This window comes from Bufo bufo, chromosome 1 (assembly GCF_905171765.1).
Source record: "Bufo bufo chromosome 1, aBufBuf1.1, whole genome shotgun sequence".
Taxonomy (NCBI): Eukaryota; Metazoa; Chordata; class Amphibia; order Anura; family Bufonidae; genus Bufo; species Bufo bufo.
Window position 1 is genome coordinate 300,005,511 of NC_053389.1, and position 21,920 is coordinate 300,027,430.

Consider the following 21,920-nt stretch of genomic DNA (forward strand, 5'->3'; position numbering starts at 1 on the left):
AAAATAAACTGGAACAACAACTAAAATTTAATAAGAGGCTCCTGATTGCAGTTCAGTAATGGGTCCCCCCCAGAATCCACTAATAAAGACATACCTCCCAACTTTTGAAAAGATTAAGGAGGGACAACATCAGTAGCATAGGGCACTGCTTCAATTTTCTTTTACTCTAAGCCATGCCTCTACCCCCATCAATGCCCAATCCTGACCTCACATAGTATGATGCCGCCAAGTGCTAACATTCAGTATGAGTCCCTATTTAATGTCCCACACAGTATGAGGCTCCTGTAAGTGTCCCGCACAGTTTAAGACCCACATAAGTGCCCCCACATAGCATACCTCCCGACTGTCCCAGATCCTGCTGGACAGTCCCAGATTTCAGTGGCCATCCGTCTGCTCTCTGCTCCATCATTCCTCCCCCTGTCTGCACTCCACACTGCAGGTCTGGGTAGGAGGTGGGGCCGGCCGGGAACTCCGTGTATAATCCTGCTGCTGGCGAAAGAGGTGAATATGGGGAGTTTATATTTTATATTTTGGGGGGCCGGCCGGGAACTCTGTGTATTATCCTGCTGCTGGGGAATGAGGTGAGTATGGGGAGTTTATATATATATATATATATATATATATATATATATATTTTTTTTTTTTATGCCTGTGAAGGGGGCACAGCTGGGCATATTACATTACTGTGAGGAGGCACAGCTGGACATATTACTGTGAGGGGGCACAGCTGTGCATGTTACTGTGAGGGGGCACAGCTGTGCATGTTACTGTGAGGGGGCACAGCTGTGCGTATTACTGTGAGGGGGCACAGCTGTGCATGTTACTGTGAGGGGGCACAGCTGTGCATGTTACTGTGAGGGGGCACAGCTGTGCATATTACTGTGAGGGGGCACAGCTTGCATATTACTGTGAGGGGGCACATCTGGGCATATTACTGTAAGGGGGCACAATCCTAGGCATATTACACTACTGTGAGGGGCCACAGCTGGGCATATTACTGTGAGGGGGCACAATCCTAGGCATATTACATTACTGTGAGGAGCCACAGCTGAGCATATTACTGTGAGGGGCACAGTTGGGCATATTACATTACTGTGAGGGGACACAACTGGGCATATTACTTTACTGTGAGGGGGCACAGCTGGGCATCTTACTGTGAGGGGCACAGTTGGGCATATTACATTACTGTGAGGGGGCACAGATGGGCATATTACTGTGACGGAGCACAGCTAAGCATAGTAATTTACTGTGAGGGGGCACAGCTGGACATATTACTTTACTGTGAGGGGGCACAGCTGGGCATATTAATGTGAGGGGTCACAGCCGGGCATATTACTGTGAGGGAGCACAGAACTGGTGCTATAACTGTGAGGGGGCACAGCTGGACATATTACTGTGAGGGGGCACAGCTGGGCATATTACTGTGAGGGCGCACAGCTGGGCATATTACTGTGAGGGCGCACAGCTGGGCATATTACTGTGAGGGCGCACAGCTGGGCATATTACTGTGAGGACGCACAGCTGGGCATATTACTGTTCGGGGGCACATTACTAATGATATTACTGTTCGGGGGCACAGCTGGGCATATTACTGTGACGGGGCACATTACTAATGATATTACTGTGAGGGGCACAGCTGGGCATATTACTGTAAGGGGGCACAGCTGGGAATACTGTTGGAGACTGAACATTGTTTCATGCTATGTTATACATTGCTTGGTTTATTTCCCTGTATGCCTATGTATTTGAAGTATTGAGTCTGACCACTAGATGTCACTATACACAAATACTCTATCATAATGTTCTATGTGTTGACTATCTGTTATTGCATTTTCCTGGTATCTATGGTTGTTGTTCTTCTATATCTCCTGTGCTAACATGAGCACCATGCTCTCTGCTGTATGTCTCTTCAATACAAATGAATCCTAGTAAACTACAGCCATCCATATATGTCTGATTATTCTCTGCATCATCTGCACCAGCCAACAAATACTACTGTGAGGGGGCACATATCTGGGCATAACTACTGTGAGGGGGCACATATCTGGGCATTGCTAGTGTGAGGGGGCACATATCTGGGCATCGCTACTGTGAGGGGCACATATCTGAGCATAACTACTGTGAAGAAGGCACAAATGCTGGCATAACTACTGTGTGGTGGCATAAAGGGAGAATAATTACTATGTGGGGGCATTTAGGGAAATGGGTGGGATTAGGTGTTGCCATGGTATAGCTGAGACTGATCAGGCTTACTGTGAATGACAATACACTTCAGTATACTATACAGTGTACTGCAGTGTATTGTAGAGATATCAGACCCACTGGATCTTCAAGAACTAAGTAGGTCTAAGTCAAAAAAGTAAAAAGAAAGTAAAAAAATAAAAAAAAGTTAGAAAAATCTAACTTCTTCCTATATCCGCACATATAATTGCTTAAAAATGTAAAAAATAAAAAACACTAAATGTGTTTGGTATCATGACCTTATCTAAAAAAGGATCACATATTTTTACCGCACGGTGAACGCTACAAAAAAATAGAAAAACTATGATAGAATTTAAATTTTGCCCACCGCACTTCCCACAAAATGGTATAAAAAGTGATCAAAAGAGTCATATGTACCCCAAAATAGTACCAATCAAACTGTCATCTTATCCCGCAAAAAATGAGCTGCTACCTAAGACAATCTCCCAAAAAATAAAAAAGATATGGCTTTCAGAAAATGGAGACACTAAAACTTGCTATTTTTTTTTTAAATGCTCTTATTGTGTAAAACCAAATTATATTTTTAAAAAACAGACATATTAGTTTTCCCCGCGTCTGTAACAACCTGCTCTATAAAAATATCAGATGAGCTAATCTGTCTGGTGAATGGCGTAAAAAAACGTGCCAAAAAAGCCATTTTTAACACCTTACAACACAAATAGTGTAATACCAAGCGATCAAAAAATCATATATGCCCCAAAATGGTACCAATCAAATGGTCATCTCATCCTGCAAAAAATTAGCCCCTACCTAAGACAATCGCCTAAAAAATATGGCTTTCAGAAAATGGAAACGCAAAAACATGATATTTTTTTTCAAAAATGTTTTTATTGTGTAAATCCCAAATAAAATAAAAAAATAAATACATATTGGGTATCGCCACGTCGTTACGACCTGCTTTATAAAAATATCACATTATATACTCTGTCAGGTGAGCATTGTAAAAAACAAAAAATAAAAGCTGCCAGAATAGAAATTTTTTGGTTACCTTGCCTCATAAAAAGTTATATATACAGTCCCTGACAAAAGTCTTGTCGCTTCTCTATTTTGTAGAAACTCCTGCTATTAACCAATCAATTGGTGTTAGAAATAGCTCATATGAAAAGCTAAAGCCCTCCCAAATGATGTTTAATGCACTGAAATAAATTAGTTTCACTGAAAAAAGATTTATCATTTAATCAAGACAGAAAGGTCAAATTTTGGCAAGACAAAAGTTTTGTCGCCTATACAGAAATTGAACAACTTTACTGTAAATCCAAAAATATGTCAGCAAATTAAGTAGTGGTGCTGGAAGATCCAAATTTAATATCTTGTATGATTTCTATGAGCTTAAAGGACAGCATCCATGCGGTTTGGCAAGGATTCATACAATTTATTGATGAAGTCATCAATATTCTTTGGTTTCGTCTTCCATGCTTCCTCTTTCATCCTACACCACATATGCTCAATGATGTTCATGTCTGGTGACTGGGCTGGCCAATCCTGGAGCATCTTGATCTTCTTCGCCTTAAGGAACTTTGATGTGGAGATGGAAGTATGCGATGGAGCACCATCCTGCTGCAGAATTTGGCCTTTTTTATGGTTGGGAATATAAGAGGCAGCTAAGATTTCTTGGTATTTTAGACTATTGATGTTGCCTTCCACCCTGCAGATCCCTCGCACACACCCATACTGGATGTAACCCCAGACCATGATTTTGCCTCCAGCAAACTTCACTGTTTTCTGGGTAAATCTCGGCTCCATGCGGGTTCCAGTGGGTCTCCTGCAATATTTGCGGCGACTGTGGTGTAATTCAACAGAAGATTCATCTGAAAAATACACCTTCTGCCACTTTTCCAGCGTCCATCCTTTTAGCAGGCTGTGGCCCTTGGAAAATGCCACACGGTTTTTCAATTGTCTTTTGTTTAGTGCTGGCTTATGGGCACTGATTCGACCATAGAGGACATTTCGAGGCAGAATCTGACAAACTGTTCTGGTTGACACAGGGACTTCAGGTGACCAGGTCTCGTGGAGCTCTGCTGCAGTGAAAAATGGGCTGGCCTTGGATTTTCGAGCCAACAAACGGTCCTCTTGAGCAGTTGTCTTGCGGGGTCGGCCTGACCTGGCCTTGTCCAAAACGTCTCCAGTCTCTTCAAATCTTTTTTTTATCCTCTGAACTTGACGCTGAGACACATTGAAGGTGTCTGCCACATCAGCAGTGGATCTGGTCTTCAGCCTCTTGATAATCAATGCTTTAGTTTCCGGGTGAATCTTAGGCATGTTTGCAGAGATCTAGTTGCAGTTGATGTGAAGGTCTAGTGTACTGGGGTTCTTTTTATACACACCTGAGACCTAATTGATCCATTATTAGTCACAGGTGAAGCTCATATGACAAGGCGACAACACTTATGTCTTGGCAAAAATTGACTCAATGGGCTTTACCAAGCTGTGAATATTAGAATACTTTTTGTCAGTTTTGTTTTGCACTGAAACATTATTACAAAAGCTGTTGGGATTAAAATGACCCATTTCTTGTAACAAAATCTTGATTTAGCGGCACTTCAGGTCAATTTGTACACAAGCGACAAGACTTTTGTCAGGGACTGTATACATATATCAATGGCAGCACATCAGGCCAAATATAAATATGGAGGTGCAGGCAAATGGATCCGGCAACAAATCCAGGACAATATAATAATAATTTAAAAAAATGCCAGCACTCTCACAAAAAATTTGTGAAAATAAAAACACTTTATTCACCCCTGTGGTCGCAACTAGGGATGAGCGAACTTGTGTTTCAAGTTTGGCGTACAAAGTTCGGGTTATGTAAGAATTCCGTTATGGATTCTGCTACCACGGACCATAACTAAGGGTCCATTCACACGTCCGCATGAATGGTTCCACATCCGTTCCGCAATTTTGCGGAAGGGGTGCGGACTCAATTTTCAATGGTGCCACATCCGCACTTCTGTTCCGCTGCCCGCCAAAAAAATAGAGCATGTCCTATTCTTGTCCACTGCCACAGACAAGACTAGGCATTTCTATCATAGTGCCGGCCATGTGCGGTCCACAAAATGCGAAACGCACGTGGCTGGTGTTCGTGTTTTGCGGATACCCAATTTGCGGACCGCTAAACAGTTGCGGACGTATGAATGGACCCTTGTGGTCCATGGTAGTGGAATCCATAACGGAATTCTTAGATAACCTGAACCTTGTACGCTGAACTTGAAGCACAAGTTCACTCAACACTAGTCGCAACGTTTTAGCTCATAGGTTGAAAAGAGACTCTGTGAATGAGCTGAAAACAGTGCGATCACAGGAGTGAATAAAGTGTTTGAGAGTGCTATAATTTTTTTCTTATATATATATATATATATAAAACACCCCCCCCCCCCCCCCCCCCGTACTTCTATGTGTACATAGCATTGTGTGTCGTCACACTGTACTAATCTGTGGGAAAAGTGATCGCTCACTGTGCGGACTGCAGACAACACTGTATTCAGAAGAGAGTGCATGTAGTGAGAGCTGTCAGTAATGATATCTATAGCCTGCTTATAACACTATGGTTATGTCTATAGATCACTGCACTAATTTTATTAGCAGAAATATCGATAGTGTCCACAAATAATGGACTTTCTACAGAATGGAAAGTGAGAAATAGATCTGCTGATTACAGGCTGTAGCATACTGTAAGACTCACCATGTTGTGGATTGGAATGAAATCTTACTACTAACTCACTTGGTCGTTTCAGCAGCCTATATGTAAGTGGCTGCTAGCAGTTCTATGTGACAGGATGTGGGGCGGGGCAGCAGAGCTTGTGCTGGTGCATGTGAAATCCACATGAACGCCCACAGAGCCTCACAGGAGATGACAGCAATAAGCAAAACTCATAGAAGAGCATTTCTGAGCGTGAAGCAAAGCTGATACCAGTAAACAAACAAGTGAACTTTTAGGTCCCATTCACACGTCCGCAATTCAAGATGTGCAGCCCGGATCGGGTCCGCATTTCCTTTCACGAAAAAAATAGAACATGTCCTATTCTTGTCCGCAATTGCGGACAAAAATAGTCATATTCTATAAGTGCCGGCAATGTGCGGTCTGCAAAATGCGGAACGCACATTGCCGGTGTCCGTGTTTTGCGGATCCGTGGATCCGCAAAACACACTACGAACGTGTGAATGGAGCCTTATTATGTGCTGCATTACGGTAAGATATGGGTTTATTGATTTTTAGTGCACAAAAGGTGTCCATAGTCTTTAAGTTTTCCATTGTGGATTCTTATGCTGGTCTGATATGAAGAAACTACTAGAAGAAAAAGAGGCGGTGCAAGAAAAAATGAGAAAGGTAAGATAAGGGAAGAACCCTTTGCACCCGTTGTAAAAAGAAACACGTGATAGGCGCCAAATCCCTTAGTCGCTATTAGTGATGGAGATTGTACTAAATTGTTTCTGACCTCACCTGGGTCTTTTTGAAGATGAAACTTAGTACATAATAAACAAATACTCCAATGTTGGTGTTAGAGATGGAGGAAATAAAATCAAATACACTCGCTTCATAGTGTCTGTTGGGTGGGGGCACATAGTTCCATTTTTTGTGATAAAAAGGAGGCTCTCATATTAAAAGATTTTTCAACATGCCGATTAGCATCTTGTGCATGTCAAGCACTTCTGGGAATCAAACGGATTTTATACACCAGGCCTGGCCAACCTACGGCTCTCCAGCTGTTGTAAAACTACAATTCCCACCATGCCATGCTGTAGACTGATAGCTGTAGGCTGTCTGGGCATGCTGGGAGTTGTAGTTTTGCAACAGCTGGAGAGCCTCAGGTTGGCCAGCCCTGTTATACACAGTTTATTATCCTATTTTCAACTCCGTTTTAAAAACATTGCACAGTTAGTTTCAATTTGCCCTTCAACCATTCCGGATCAAGTCCTAATTTTTATATAATTTTTTATCTTTTAGCGTGAAGATTGAAAACTTTCACAACCATCTCACATTGTCTTCCTTAAAGAACACTGCAATCCTTGTGTCTTCAGACCACCATGTTGCATAATGTAGTCCTATTGGGTGCAGTCACCTTACTTGGTGTTTTGGAACAAGGTAAAATTCGGATATTTTGTATTCAGTTTTTTTCCTTGTTTGTTTTAGGGTACTTTCACACTTGCGGCAGGACGGATCTGACAGGCTGTTCACCATGTCGGATCCGTCCTGCGGCTATTTCGCCGTGCCGCCGGACCGCCGCTCCGTCCCCATTGACTATAATGGGGACGGGGGCGGAGCTCCGGCGCAGCACGGCGGTGCACGGCGAAAGGCCGTCGGACTAAAATTACTGCATGTCAGGCTTTTTAGTCCGGCGGCTTTCGCCGTGCACTGCCGTGCTGCGCCAGAGCTCCGCCCCCGTCCCCATTATAGTCAATGGGGACAGAGCGGCCGTCCGGCGGCACGGCGAAATAGCCGCAGGACGGATCCGACATGGTGAACAGCCTGTCGGATCCGTCCTGCCGCAAGTGTGAAAGTACCCTTACCAAAGTTATTTTATAGTTATCACACATATCATTGATATTTTATGCTATTAGTTTACTCTTTGCTTTTCTCTGCAGCTGTTTCAGCCTTAATAAAATGTTTATTTCTGTGGTAGTGGAAAATCCCCTTTCCTGCTCCCCCTGATTAAATAATCCAGTAGTTAACATTAATATCAGAACTACAGCTAATTTGGCTTGTCCAAAACAAAACTTTGCACCTGATTGTCTCAGTATACAGTCCATGAAAATATTTATTTTACTGATGATCACAGTTAAATCTAACATCTCCGGAGGAAACATTTACATTTTAAATTGTTTCAGAATCCACATTAAGAACTTTCCTACAAAGTTTAGCTGTTTTCCCTTCAGGCCTGTGAAATGTTTGTCCAGCTTGATGGAACTACATCCTGGACTTCTGGTCTCCTTCTTTGCCTACAGGATAAGCATGCTCCCTGGACTGTTCTTTTTACTTTCCCTATACCCTGTTAGTCAGTGTAAGCTCCTTACCATTGTTACACACTTTGTGCAGAGAGACTTGTGCAGTCCACACTGTACAACACTGGTCACAAGTACAGGGAACTGTAGTTCTGTGCTGAAGTTACTTAAAAGGAAGGCCTTGGAGGAACTGAATCTAGATACATGTATCTTCTATTACAGAACCTCAGACAGAGATGCCATGCCTTGGAATATGGTACAATACACAGTATTGTACAGTGGTGCTTGAAAGTTTGTAAACTCTTCAAAATGTTCTCTATTTCTGCATTAATTTGACCTAAAACTATATCACAGTTTCATACAAGTCCTAAAAGTAGATAACGATAACCAAATTAAGCAAATGAGTCAAAATATTAGACATGGTCATTTATTTATTAACAAAAATTATCTAGTACCACTTCTGTGAGTAGCAAAAGTATGTGAACCTATGCTTCCAGGATCTGCAGTATCTACCTTGTGGAGCAATAACTGCAACTAAATATTTCTGGTAATTGCTAATTAGTCCTACACATTGGCTTGATATTTGTAGTCCATTCCTACAAACAAAATATTTTGTCTGTTCTAACTTAATTCTTTAACCATTCTTTGATAGAACAATTTGTGTGCTTAGGGTCATTGTCTTGTGACATTCAGCCCATGGATGGATGTCCTGATGTTTTCCTTTAGCATTTGCTGGTATATTTCAAAATTCATTGTTCCATCAATGCTGGTAAGCCATCCTGGCCCAGATGCAGTAAAACAGGCCCAAACTGTGATACTACTACCACCGTCTTTTACAGTTAGGATTTTTTATACTGGAATGCAGTGTTTTTTTTCTCCAAACATAGCTCCTCATTTAAACCAAAAGGTTCTATTTTGATCTCATACATCCACAAACATTGTTCCAATAGCTTTCTGGCTTGTCCAGGTTATCTTTAGCAAACCATACACAGGCAGCAATGTTCTTTTTGGAGAACGGCTTTCTTCTTGCAATCCTGCCATGCACACCATTGTTGTTCAATGTCCTCCTGTCACATGAACATTAGCTAATGTCAGAACGGTCTCTCTTTGTGTAGAGGTTACCTTGGGTTCCTTTGTAGGTAGCAGTACAGCAACTGTCTACTAAGGTGCAGAGACAGATTAACACCAAGAAACAAAACAACACAAAGGGATAGTCATACAAAAATAGGTCAGAACCAGGTGGACAATGCAGTACAAAAACAATATAATGTGACACTGCCATGTCGGTCACGTGGTCATTACCCCGTCACGTGAGACGCCGCCGGGTCACGTGGGACGCCGCATTATGACCGCGAGACCACACGGGACGCCGTGGAAGGTCTGGGCGGCAGAGCAACAAGCCGAACAGATGCCAACTAGCCGGGTGGTAACGTACCAACTATCCATTATTGCTATATTATATACCTATTCAATATGGAGTGTATCACCGGAAGATTTGACATTGACATTGCTGTAAGTGATACCAACGGAACCTTACCTTACAGGGCCACCTGACAGTGTACCCTGCTTCCTACTAGTTATTAGGACAGTTATTTACAGATATTTATTTTTATATGTACCATATATATATATATATATATATATATACTGTATTTCATGGTGTTAATTTAATGATACTTCACTGACATCATATAGCATTCATTCTACTGATATTTTAACTATAAACTACGTATATCTGTTATTGTTGTCCAGAATACTCAGATAGTTGGGCGCCCCTCCTTTTATTTTTTGAAGTTTGTGAAATTACTCCCCCTTTTAAAAGGGGCCACCGGACCCTCAACATGGGGAGCAGGCATTGAAATTTGAGGTGAAACTTTCTTATTAAACGAGGATCATGAACATCCTGAGCCGACACCCACGTTCTCTCCACAGCACCATATCCCTGCCAATGAATTAGGTACTGTAGAGAGCCCTGAATTCTCAAAGAGTCAAGAATTTTCTCCACCTTATACTCAACCTTGCCTAGAATTACCACTGGATCAGGAGGTTTAGGTGGAGGAATAACAGGAGGAATGTACTTGTAATTATGTATGAAAAAGGTCATGCATCTTGAACGAGGATTTAAATTGAAGGTGAAAAGATACCTGGTTTATAACAGACGTGATTTTATATGGTCCAGTAAACTTAGGAGCAAGTTTACCAGACACAATTTTTTTGTAAAAAGCCAGACTAATTCTCCCAAGAACGTACCCAAAGAACGCTTTTGCTTTTTATTAGCGTGCTTAAATTGGATGCTTTAAGCTTTTTCCAGGCTCTTGTGAGCCTGGGCCCAAACTGTGCACAGATCATTCACGATAGGATCCAATGCAGGATTCACAGAATTTGACCTAGAGACTGAAGAACAGCATGGATTAAAACCATATCTTCAATAAAAAGGTGAAATGCCACTAGAGGAGCAGACTTCAATTGGTCTTTATTAAAAAATATTGAGCCCTTCTGTCACAAAGGTTTAATTGTTTTTCTAGCTGTGTGCATCATACTTTCATTTTCACTTTGTGCAGGTCATCTAATAATCCTTATCTCTAAATTACTAAGAGGTCTTAAACACTAATTTAAGCCACATTCCTATCAGTAAGATAAGGATTGAGTTTTGATGAGTGTTTATAAAGTCAGAGAGGAGAGATCAGGAGCCCATCAGTTCCCTTTCTGATGGAGCATAGAGAAAATTCAGATTCTGCTTGTAGAGCATCTCAGCTCTGTACAGAAAAAAAGAACTCCATATTTTTTATAGACCAACTGAAAAAAAAATGATTTGTAGCTCATAATCAGTGCAATGCACTAATAAAAAAAAAATGCCCCCAAAAGGTATACATAGCCTTTAGTAGCAAATTCTGCTAGGGATAAAAAAAAGCTAATACACTTGTTCTGACAGTCAGAAACAAAGCATCTGAAAAACTGCCCAAAAACCTGGTTGACCCTTTTAGTTTGTCCATTTGTCTCAGGAAGGAATGCAGATGAGAAGGAGAGTTTGACCCCTAACCTGTCCCCAGAATCTCAAGACAAACTGGACACCTTTATCTGAGACAATGGATTAGGGGATCTCATGTAATCTAAGAATATTGTTGGCAAACAAAGTAGCCAGTTCTTTGTCGTCAGGAAGTTTCTTCAATGGAATCAGATGACACATCTTATAGAACCTATAATAACCACCCAGACAACCATCTTTCCCAGGATTGTGGAAGGTCTGTAATGAAATCCATTGAGATGTGGATCCAGGGTCTCTGTGGAATGGGCAAGAAGCAAAGCAAACCCATAGGACATCTCCTGTGTACCTTGGCCCTAACACACATCACATGCTGAGACCAAGGCAACAACATCTTGTGACCAAGTAGGCCACCAATAGGCTCTGGAGACCACATGACCTGCCAGTACAGAGTAATGAGATTCCTCCAAAACCTTAAGGTGAAGATTTGGAGGAACAAACAGTTTACCAGAGGGAAGGTTACTAGGAGCCAAATTCTGACAACATTGTACTTCAGTGGCAAGATGAAGAATAAAAGCAGCAGTGACAACACCAGGGGAAAGAATATTGCCAGGTTCATTATTGATAGAATTACAAGTACCAAAACTACGTGATAAGGCATCTGCCTTCACATTACGGGACCCAGGGCGAAAAGTAACAATAAAGTTAAACCGGGTAAAGAACAATGCCCATCGTGCTTGCCTAGGATTCAATTGTTTAGCAGTATCCAGATAAATCGGGTTCTTATGAACCATAAGTACATTAATTTGGTGGTGAACCCCTTCTAAGTGGTGGCGCTCTTCAAAGGCCCATTTGACAGCCAACAGTTCTCGATGGGCAGTATCATAATTCCTCTTGGCGGAGGAAAGCACAACACCCATTCCTACCTCAGAGCATACACCTCAAAAATGAATGGTTTGGTAATATCCGGGTGAATGAGTATAGGTGCATGAATGAAGCACCATTAAGTGTATCAAAGCCGGACAGAGCCTCAGGAAACCAATGGAGAAGATCCGCCCCTTTCCTGGTTAACCCAGTCAAAGGTTTGGCAATAACTGAAATTTTTTTAATGAATTTTCTATTATAATTTGCAAAGCTGAGGAATTGTTGAAGGGCGTTGATAGAGGTAGGTCTGGCCCAAACAACTATGGCTGTCACCGGGATCCATACAAAAATTGTGGGGTGACAGGATATAAGCAAGGAAGGAGACTTACAGCAAATTCACATTTACTTAATTTCGCAAACAATTTATGGTCTCTTAATTCTTGGAGGACTTTACTCACATGTATAACATGAGACGACCAATCCGTGGGTAAAAACTAAATATTGTCAAGGAACTTTCTAAATATAATTAACAAGATTCCTGAACACAGCTGGGGCGTTACACAGCCCAAAGGTCATCACAAGGTATTCAAAATGCCCTTTGGGGGTATTGAACGCTACTTTCCATTCATCCCCCTCCGATATTCTGATCAAATTGTAGGCTGCTCTAAGATAAATTTTTGTGAACCACTGAGCCCCAACAATTTGAATGAATAGATCAGGAATGAGAGGAAGAGGGTACTTGTTCCGGATCATGATTTTAGTAAGTTCCTTGTAATCAAAGGGAAGTTTCATACCAGGGACTAGTTCAATGGTGCAATCATAATCCTAATTAGAGGGCAAAACTTCAGAAGCCTCTTTGGAGAACACATCCTGATAGTCCTTGATGAACTCAGGTACTGGTCCCTCCTCTAGTTCCAGACCAGAGAGCTGGACAGATAAACAATGATTCAAGCACTGAGGACCCTATTTAGTTAACTCCCCATAACTCCAGTGAAACACTGGACTATGTGCTTTCAACCAGGGTATTCCCAAAATGACATCAGTAGACAAGTTATTCCTGAAATATAATAAACATCTTTCAGAATGAATAGACCCTTCATAACCAAATCAATGGTTTTATACTCAATATACCCACCGGCTAATGGAGTAGTATCCACCTCAGACACCGGAATTGGTTCCGGTAGTCTACCTACCACGAGACCCAAAGCAGACAGAAAACTAAAATTAGCAAAACTTGCTGCACTCCCTGAATCAACAAAAGCAAAACCAGAAAGTAACCTTCCCAGTGAAGATAAATTAATAGGCAAAAGAACTCTAGCAGATTTTTCAGGAAATACCTTTGTGTCTGAATGACCTCCTCGATCATTACTCAGATGTTGAAGTTTTCCGCCTTCAGTGTAGATGGACAGGATCACTGTTGATAAGCAGGGCTGCTGCAGTAGAAGCACAGACTATTCTTTTGGCAATGTTCCTTTCGCTGCTGAAAGGACACAGTACCCACTTGCATGGGCTCCGCGGACTATACTCGCGATTTGGACACCGAGGTTTGAAGGACCGAGTAAAGAGAAGAAGGATGGACAAGGACTGATCTTTCCCGATTACGTGACCTAAGACGTCTGTCAGGTCGAATAGCTAGGGACATAGCCTCGTCTAGCGAACCTGGGGTGGGATGACTAAGGGTACATTCACACATCCGTATGTATTTTGCGGATCCGCAAAACATGGACACTGGCAATGTGCGTTCCGCATTTTGAGGACCGCGCATCGCCTGCACTATAATAGAATATGCCTAATCTTGTCCGCATTTCCGGATCCGGGCAGCACATTGTGCGGCCCCATAGAAATGAATGGGTCCGCAATTCTGTTCCGCAAAATGCAGAACAGTATTGCGGACGTGTGAATGGACCCTAACTAGAAGGTCTTTCAGAGTATCAGAAAGGCCTTGTCTAAACTGTGATCTAAGACCTGGGTCATTCCAGCCAGAGGCAGTACACCACTTATGGAATTCAGAGCAGTAATCTTCCACAGGTCATCTGCCCTGACGTATAGAAAGAGGTTGGCTTCTGCTGCCCTGTCTGGCTTATCATACAGGATACTAAGAGTGGAAAAGAAACGGTCAACAGAAAATAATTCAGGAGAGTTGGACGATAACGAATATGCCCAGGGACATACTGATGCCCATCCTCTGAGCTTTCATACCCGAAGAGTGTGACCTAAGGCAAAAAAAAAGTTTAGAGCTCTCACGGAAGGTTACAAAATTTTTACAGTCACCAGAGTTGTGGTCAGGGAACTTAACCTTAGGTTCTACAGGTGACGGAGCTGTAACAACAGGGGACTGGTCTGGTGGGACTCTTGCTAATGGACCCTCTCTGCTAGATCCTGAACCAGTTGGCAATATTCTCCATCTGATTGGTCAATGTTGCCATGGTGTCCATAACTGAGTGTAACAGCGGCTGCTGTACCCCGCTGTTCCCCCGCCTATCGTCGCGGTCCCAGGCGCCGCACTCAGTGGTGACCTGTGGCCGGTGCTTCCCATTTCACTGCTGCGGTCCTGGGCTCTGTTTCTGTTATTGCTTCTGAGGATTCCGCTCCACAGCTTCCACTCAGCCCTGGACACAGCTTGAGTTCGGCTGGTTTCATGTTACACTGCTCTAAGGGCAGAGCGCATCACTCCCTGTCCCAGTTTGCAGGGCGGCGCAGGACACCACTCTCGAAGTCACACTAGTGCGACCGGGTGGTCGGTTGGATTGCAGCAGATAATGCTTCCAGTCAGTTAAGCACCACCCTGTCTTCCACAAAGTCCAGTCTCAGTAGCCAAGAGTCTGGTCAACAGAATCCTCACCCTGATCCTCCTTCCTCCCACTATGGTGAGTCTTGGCAAACAAGTGATCCCACACTCAGATCTTCTGAGGAGCTCTTTTCATCGCCAGTCCTTGATTTGGGCCTTTCGCCAAGCCCGCTTGAAGAGGGACATGAGGAGATCTTGTGCACTGATTCCCCAACTCTTGAGCATCCACAGTCAGAAGAAGATGACGGTGGGGAACGGCAAATAGTGTTTCACAAGGTGGATGATGATGATGAGACACAGTTGCCAATAAGTCAACGGCAATTAGTGTCTCAAGAGGTTGATGATGAGGATGAGACACAGTTGTCAATAAGTGAGGTTCTTGTTAGGTCAACAAGTCAGGAGGATGACCAGAGTGAGGAAGTGGAAGAGGAGGTGAAGGTGGCAAGCCGAGCGAAGACAGCAGTACAGAGGGGGAGGCTGCTATCAGCAGCGAGTGAAAGTCAGTGTCACAGTGTGGCTGAATAACTACCTGAGTGTTAGATGTGGGACTCACCCCACATCTAACACTCAGGGAGTGACTCAGTCACACTGTGACACTGACTTTCACTCGCTGCTGATAGCCAAGCAGCAGGCAGTGACGTGCCATGAGAGCCAGGCTAAGCAGGTGGCAGTCAGGGTGCTGGTGAAGGATGACCAGAGACAATGCTACCCAGAGGATGCCATCTCTTCTGTCCATATACCAGGCCTACCAGTATTACCCCTTCATATACCGCCTGCCCGCCTGGTCACCCCACACCTAACACTCAGGGAGCTGTCACCTTTACTGTGACACTGACTGACTCACTGTCAGTGTCTCTCGATGCTCATTCAGGCTGCCTGTGGAGTCCTGAAGCGGCACACTGCGGCAGCCATCGTCTTCTTCTTGCAACGGCTCCGCAGTGTCTTTCCTGCCCGGAAGGTGGGCGGAGCTTCATACTGCCGTGCGCGCCCTGGTGATTAATCGCAGCAGAGCAGAGCAAAACTCATTCAGTTCACAGATTTTTTGCGTAAGCGGCCAGCGCCCCCCTGCAGTCTGGCGCCCGAGGCAACGGCCCCCCTGGCCCACCCCACTCTACGCAACTGAACCAGACATCCTTCTCTCTTCTGAGCAGGGGGTGCCTGGTTTAATGCTCGGGTTCTCCCATTGACTTCCATTGTGCTCGGGTGCTCTGTAGAGCACCCGAGCATCCCAAAGTGTTCTACTAGAGCACCCGAGCACTTTGGTGCTTGATCAACACTATTATCTACTTTTAGGACTTGTGTGAAAATGTGATGTAGTTTTAGGTCAGTTTATGTAGAAATATAGAAAATTGTGAAGGATTCACAAACTTTCAACTATCACTTTTACTATCACTGTATCACCATTGCTGTAGTTTGTCTGCAGCCGGTCACCATTAGTGCCACTGGGCAGGGAAAAACTTTGAAATTGACTCAGTGCCTAACCAATGCTGTGGCCCCTTCATTCTCAGATGAGAAAACTTCTTTTTTACAATATTCTCTATGCAGTTGCCAACATATGTGAGTCCTGATATATATGACATAACGTGAGTAATTTGAGTAATCTTCTATATAATGTTCATGCTGACCAGGTTGTATTTCATTTTTTACCGGGAGTTTTCCTGGTTAGTATTGAATAGTGATACTTTAGAGTTATTCTATAAGCACATTATTAAAATTGCACTAATTGCTCTTGATTATTTTTTTTTGTGTTTTTTGTAGCATATTTTTCCTTGCAGGTGATTGCAGCCCGGAGGAAGTACAGCATCTCTCCTCCTTGTACGTCAGGGCCCCCAGAGTTTGAAAGAGTTTTTCGGGCCCAGTAAGTAGCTGTTTTCTGCAAAAAATGCTAAAAAATTGCAAAATTACACTTACCTGTACAAGCCTTGTACTTCACTCACTTCCACCAGTCCTGTGCCAATCAAGTGTAGTTTAAAGGCAAGGTCCACCTTCACAACCAATAGAAATGGGTTGCCTATTTTAAGTAACTATCTGTGTGCTGTGTCTTTTATTGCACCTCATCATTACTCAAGTGCAGGGGGCTGAACTGTAAGACCAAACACAGCTTATGGACAAATATTGCACAGTTTCTGCAAAAATTTATCTTCACAATTAATTTTCTCTTCACACTCTCTTTCATTAAAAATCTCATTAAAATCATTATGGGGAACATTTATTAAGTCTGGCATTTTACATGCAGGTCTTAATCTTTCTGTTGCTTGTATCAGAGGTGTCACTTATTTTAATATTTTTGCCGCATATGTGTAGGACTGTGCACCAGAGCTGAAATCTACATTAGCAAGTGAGCTGGTGTAGAATGTCCCAAACTGCGGATGAAACCCATATGCACCAAAAAATGGTGACTTATCAGAGGACTCCTGGCGACGGTTATTTAAAGCAAACTCAGCAAGGGACAAAAAAGGACACCAATCCTCCTGATTCTCTGCCACAAAACAGCGCAGATATGTCTCCAGATTCTGATTGACGCGTTCGGTCTGACCATTCGACTGCAGGTGAAAAGCAGAAGAGAACGACAACCGAACCCCCAAGCGAGAACAGAAGGCCTTCCAGAATCTGGAAACAAATTGCGTGCCCCTATCAGAAACGATGTCTGTAGGAATGCCATGCAATTTGACAATGTGATCAACAAATGCTTGCGCCAGCGTCTTAGCATTGGGTAACCCAGGAAAGGGAATGAAATGCGCCATTTTGCTAAAACGGTCCACTACTACCAGAATCACAGTCTTCCCCGAGGAACGAGGCAGGTCCGTAATGAAGTCCATGGACAGATGCGTCCAAGGACGGGAAGGAATTGGTAACGGGAGGAGAGAACCCGATGGCCGTGAATGAGGGACCTTGGCACGAGCGCAGGTCTCGCAGGCTGCCACAAAACCCTCAACCGTCTTACGAAGAGCCGGCCACCAGAATCTCCGAGCAATGAGATCCACTGTGGCTCTACTCCCCGGGTGCCCAGCAAGGACAGTATCGTGGTGCTCCTTAAAAACCTTGTGTCGTAAAGCGAGAGGCACAAACAACCTCCCAGGAGGACAAAGATCAGGAGCCTCTGCCTGGGCTGCCTGAACCTCTGCCTCCAAATCAGGATAAAGAGCAGAGACGACCACCCCTTCAACCAAAATAGGACCCGGGTCTTCAAAGTTCCCCCCTCCCGGAAAACAACGTGACAGGGCATCAGCCTTCACATTTTTAACCCCAGGGCGGAACGTGACAACAAAATTAAATCTAGAAAAGAATAAAGACCATCTGGCCTGTCTCGGGTTCAGACGCTTGGCTGATTCCAAGTAGGCCAGATTCTTATGGTCGGTAAACACGGTAATAGGGTGTCTGGCTCCCTCTAGCCAATGGTGCCATTCCTCAAAAGCTAATTTGATGGCCAACAACTCCCTATCTCCCACATCATAATTTCTCTCTGCGGAGAAGAGTTTCCTTGAGAAAAAGGCACACGGTCGCCATTTGGCAGGAGAAGGACCCTGAGATAAGACCGTACCCACACCCACCTCAGAAGCGTCCACCTCAACAAAAGGTAGAGAGACATCAGGCTGTACCAAAATGGGAGCGGAAGCAAAACTCTCCTTGATACTAGAAAAGGCCTTAAGTGCATCTACCGACCAGGAAGAAAAATCTACCCCCTTTTTAGTCATATCAGTGAGTGGCTTAACAACAGAGGAATAATTCAAAATGAACTTTCTGTAATAATTGGCAAAACCCAAAAACCGCATCAGCACCTTCTGATTCTCAGGGAGCTCCCAATCAAGCACAGCGCGGACCTTCTCAGGGTCCATGCGAAAAGCAAAGCGGAGAGAAGAAAACCAAGAAATTGAATCTCCGGAACCGCAAACACACATTTTTCCAGTTTAGAGTACAATTTATTCTCCCGCAGAATGAGCAAGACCTGACGTAAGTGGTCCCTATGAGTTTTGAAATCAGGAGAAAAAATCAAAATGTCATCTAGATACACCAGTACAAATTTCCCCATTACATGATAAAAAATGCTGTTCACAAAATCTTGGAAGACGGCCGGAGCATTCATCAAACCAAAGGGCATAACCAAATTCTCGAAATGACCCTCAGGGGTATTGAAGTCCGTCTTCCATTCGTCCCCTTCCCTGACCCCGACTAGATTGTATGCCCCTCTTAAATCCAACTTTGAAAAAAAGAGGAAGCAGATATGGGTCACGAATTGTGATACAGTTCAGCTCCCTGAAATCCAGACAAGGTCTTAAAGAACCATCTTTTTTCTTAACAAAAAAAAAAAACAGCGGCAACAGGTGACTTCGAGGGTCGGATGTGTCCCTTTCTCAGGCTCTCAGAGATATAAGTACGCATAGCGACTCTTTCAGGTTGGGAGAGATTGTATAAACGAGATTTTGCCAGCTCGGCGCCTGGGATGAGATTAATAGGGCAATCGTACTCCCGGTGTGGGGGCAGTTCCTGGACACCACTCTCGGAAAACACATCCGAAAATTCAGAGAGAAAATATGGTACAGTCTTGGTAGAAACCTCTGAAAGGGACGCCGTGAGGCAATTCTCTCTGCAAAAGTCACTCCAACCATTTATTTGCCTTGCATGCCAATCAATGGTGGGGTTATGTTTAGTGAGCCAGGGTAGCCCCAACACTAGAGTGGTAGGTAATCCGCTTAGGATGAAACATGACATATCCTCAACATAAGCATCACCCACAGTCAAACGGATATTGTGAACTATGCCCTTTAACGATTTTTGAGAAAGTGGAGCGGAATCGATAGCAAAAACAGGTATACCCTTTTCCAAAGTGCATACCTGGAAACCATGTGTTATAGCAAATTGATTATCAATGAGATTGACAGCTGCTCCACTATCTACAAAAATCTCCTACCTGGCAGGTAGGACAAAACGGGAACTACAAGCAAACGGCAAACCTTCAATTTCTGCATCAACCTTGCCAATAGTAGCAAATGGAAAGTTTTTAGAGGGTTTTTTTCTTTTTGTTTCTTTATTACCCTCAGAAAGCTCCCTGAATCTCCTAGAGGGGCAAACGTTAGCCAAATGATTTATTCCCCCACAAGAGAAATAAACCCTCCTCTGAGAGCTGAATCCTCTACTATCAGAGGCAAGCAAACCCAGCTGCATGGCCTCCTGCTCAGAGGGGATTGAGAGAGACTGAGGCCCCTGCGCACTGAGACCGCCCCACTGTCCTTGGACTGAATATGACATGAAGGAGTGGTCTCTCCTCTCTCTCTCTAAGACGCCTGTCAATACGGACAGCTAGAGACATGGCAGAGTCCAACGAGGCAGGTCTCTCATGAAACGCAAATGCATCTTTCAATCCCTCCGAAAGACTATGGCAAAATTGACTTCGGAGTGCAGCATCGTTCCAACCAGTATCAGCTGCCCATCTCCGAAATTCAGAACAATATATCTCTGCGGACTGTTTACCCTGGCATAAAAGACGCAGTTTAGATTCAGCCAGAGCAATACGATCCGGGTCATCATATATCTGCCCCAGGGCTACAAAAAATTCATCCACTGATCGGAGAGGCCGTGCCCCCACCGGCAGCGAAAAGGCCCAAGACTGAGCGTTATCCCTGAGCAGCGAGATGATGATCCCCACCCTCTGCTCCTCATCACCAGAGGAATGGGGAAGTAGGCGAAAATGGAGTTTGCAAGCCTCTCTAAAGCGAACAAAATTCTCACTAACCCCGCAGAACCTATCCGAAAGCGAGATCTTAGGCTCTGAACAAACTCCATGAACGCAAGCAGAACCGGTCACCTGAAACTGAGACACAGTTTTACGGAGATCTGCTACCTCCAGTGAAAGACCCTGCATGCGGTCAATCAAGGCTGAAACCGGATCCATGCTTAAGACGGTAATGGCGGTTTATAATGTCACGGATGATATAGCAGATAGCTGGAAGTTATGGATAAACATCCGACTGGCTTGATCCCAAACTAAGGAGCATAAAGGTGACCCCTGTAAAACCCTAAGAGCTCACCCTGACTGCTAAGCACATACAAAAGGTCTCAGAGGTAGACGATTGCATGCCCTCGTTCCTAGACTGTATGACACCTGAAAACCCTATAATAGTGAGGGGACACGACCACCGGCTCCCTGCACTTAATACGGAGGGAGTCAGGGTCACCTAGAATCAAGCCAGCAAAAAAACACAATACCAGAAAGGACTTATCTGAACAAGCAGTAACAGAAGTCTCCAGCAGTGATCACTTCAATCCAGGAAGTAGTATAAACCACAAAGTGAGGCAGTATGGGAGGGAATATAAAGGGAGGCAATTAGTGTGAATAGGTGGCAGCTGGGAGAAGGAAAGGAGATGACAAAGTGAAACCAAAAGAAAGAACATCATGCAAGATGTACAGAAGAACGTCTCCCAGACCTTCTCAGAGAGCTGGCGGTGACAGCAGAGAGCTTAAAATAGTGAACAATTGAAACACAGTACAGCATGCACTTTATTAGAGTATTTTCCGTTAATCTTACTGATTGTGAATTCCTCTTTGCAGGGTTAACTGCACAGAATATTTCCCAATGTTCCTTGCGGTGCTCTGGCTGTCTGGGATCTTCTTCCATCAAGGTAAGATCAGAAATACCAAGCCATCTAAAAATATGTGTACTGTAGTTAAAAATACTCACTGATAGAACCGACCCTCCAGTTTCTTTAAATAGTTCCCTGCTGCTGAGCACCAGATCCTATCATGTCTGTTACTTCTGGCATTTGAAATGGGAGGAGGAAATAAGTCTCTGTTATTTAGTGCTGCTTTGTTGCAGTTTAAAATATATTTTTATTTTTGTACTCATTTTCAAGAAATATACACTCACCTAAAGAATTATTAGGAACACCTGTTCTATTTATCATTAATGCAATTATCTAGTCAACCAATCACATGGCAGTTGCTTCAATGCATTTAGGGGTGTGCTCCTGGTCAAGACAATCTCCTGAACTCCAAACTGAATGTCAGAATGGCAAAGAAAGGTGATTTTTACGCAATTTTGAGAGTGGCATGGTTGTTGGTGCCAGACGGGCCGGTCTGAGTATTTCACA

At 43.7% G+C, this 21,920-nt stretch overlaps 1 protein-coding gene across 4 annotated transcripts in view; it reads left to right on the top strand.

The window, feature by feature from the left end:
- LTC4S (leukotriene C4 synthase) overlaps nt 1–21,920 on the top strand; it is a 174,252-nt gene that overhangs the window by 123,877 nt on the left and 28,455 nt on the right. For 3 of the 4 annotated variants that reach the window (XM_040440946.1, XM_040440965.1, XM_040440956.1), the window contains exons 2-4: nt 7,205–7,342; nt 16,593–16,692; nt 21,382–21,452. In XM_040440946.1, the coding sequence (XP_040296880.1) occupies nt 7,285–7,342; nt 16,593–16,692; nt 21,382–21,452 (229 nt within the window). In that variant the 5' untranslated portion in view covers nt 7,205–7,284. Of the gene's footprint in view, nt 1–7,204; nt 7,343–8,085; nt 8,259–16,592; nt 16,693–21,381; nt 21,453–21,920 lie in introns of those variants that run through there. The other variant, XM_040440939.1, reaches the window with a different exon arrangement.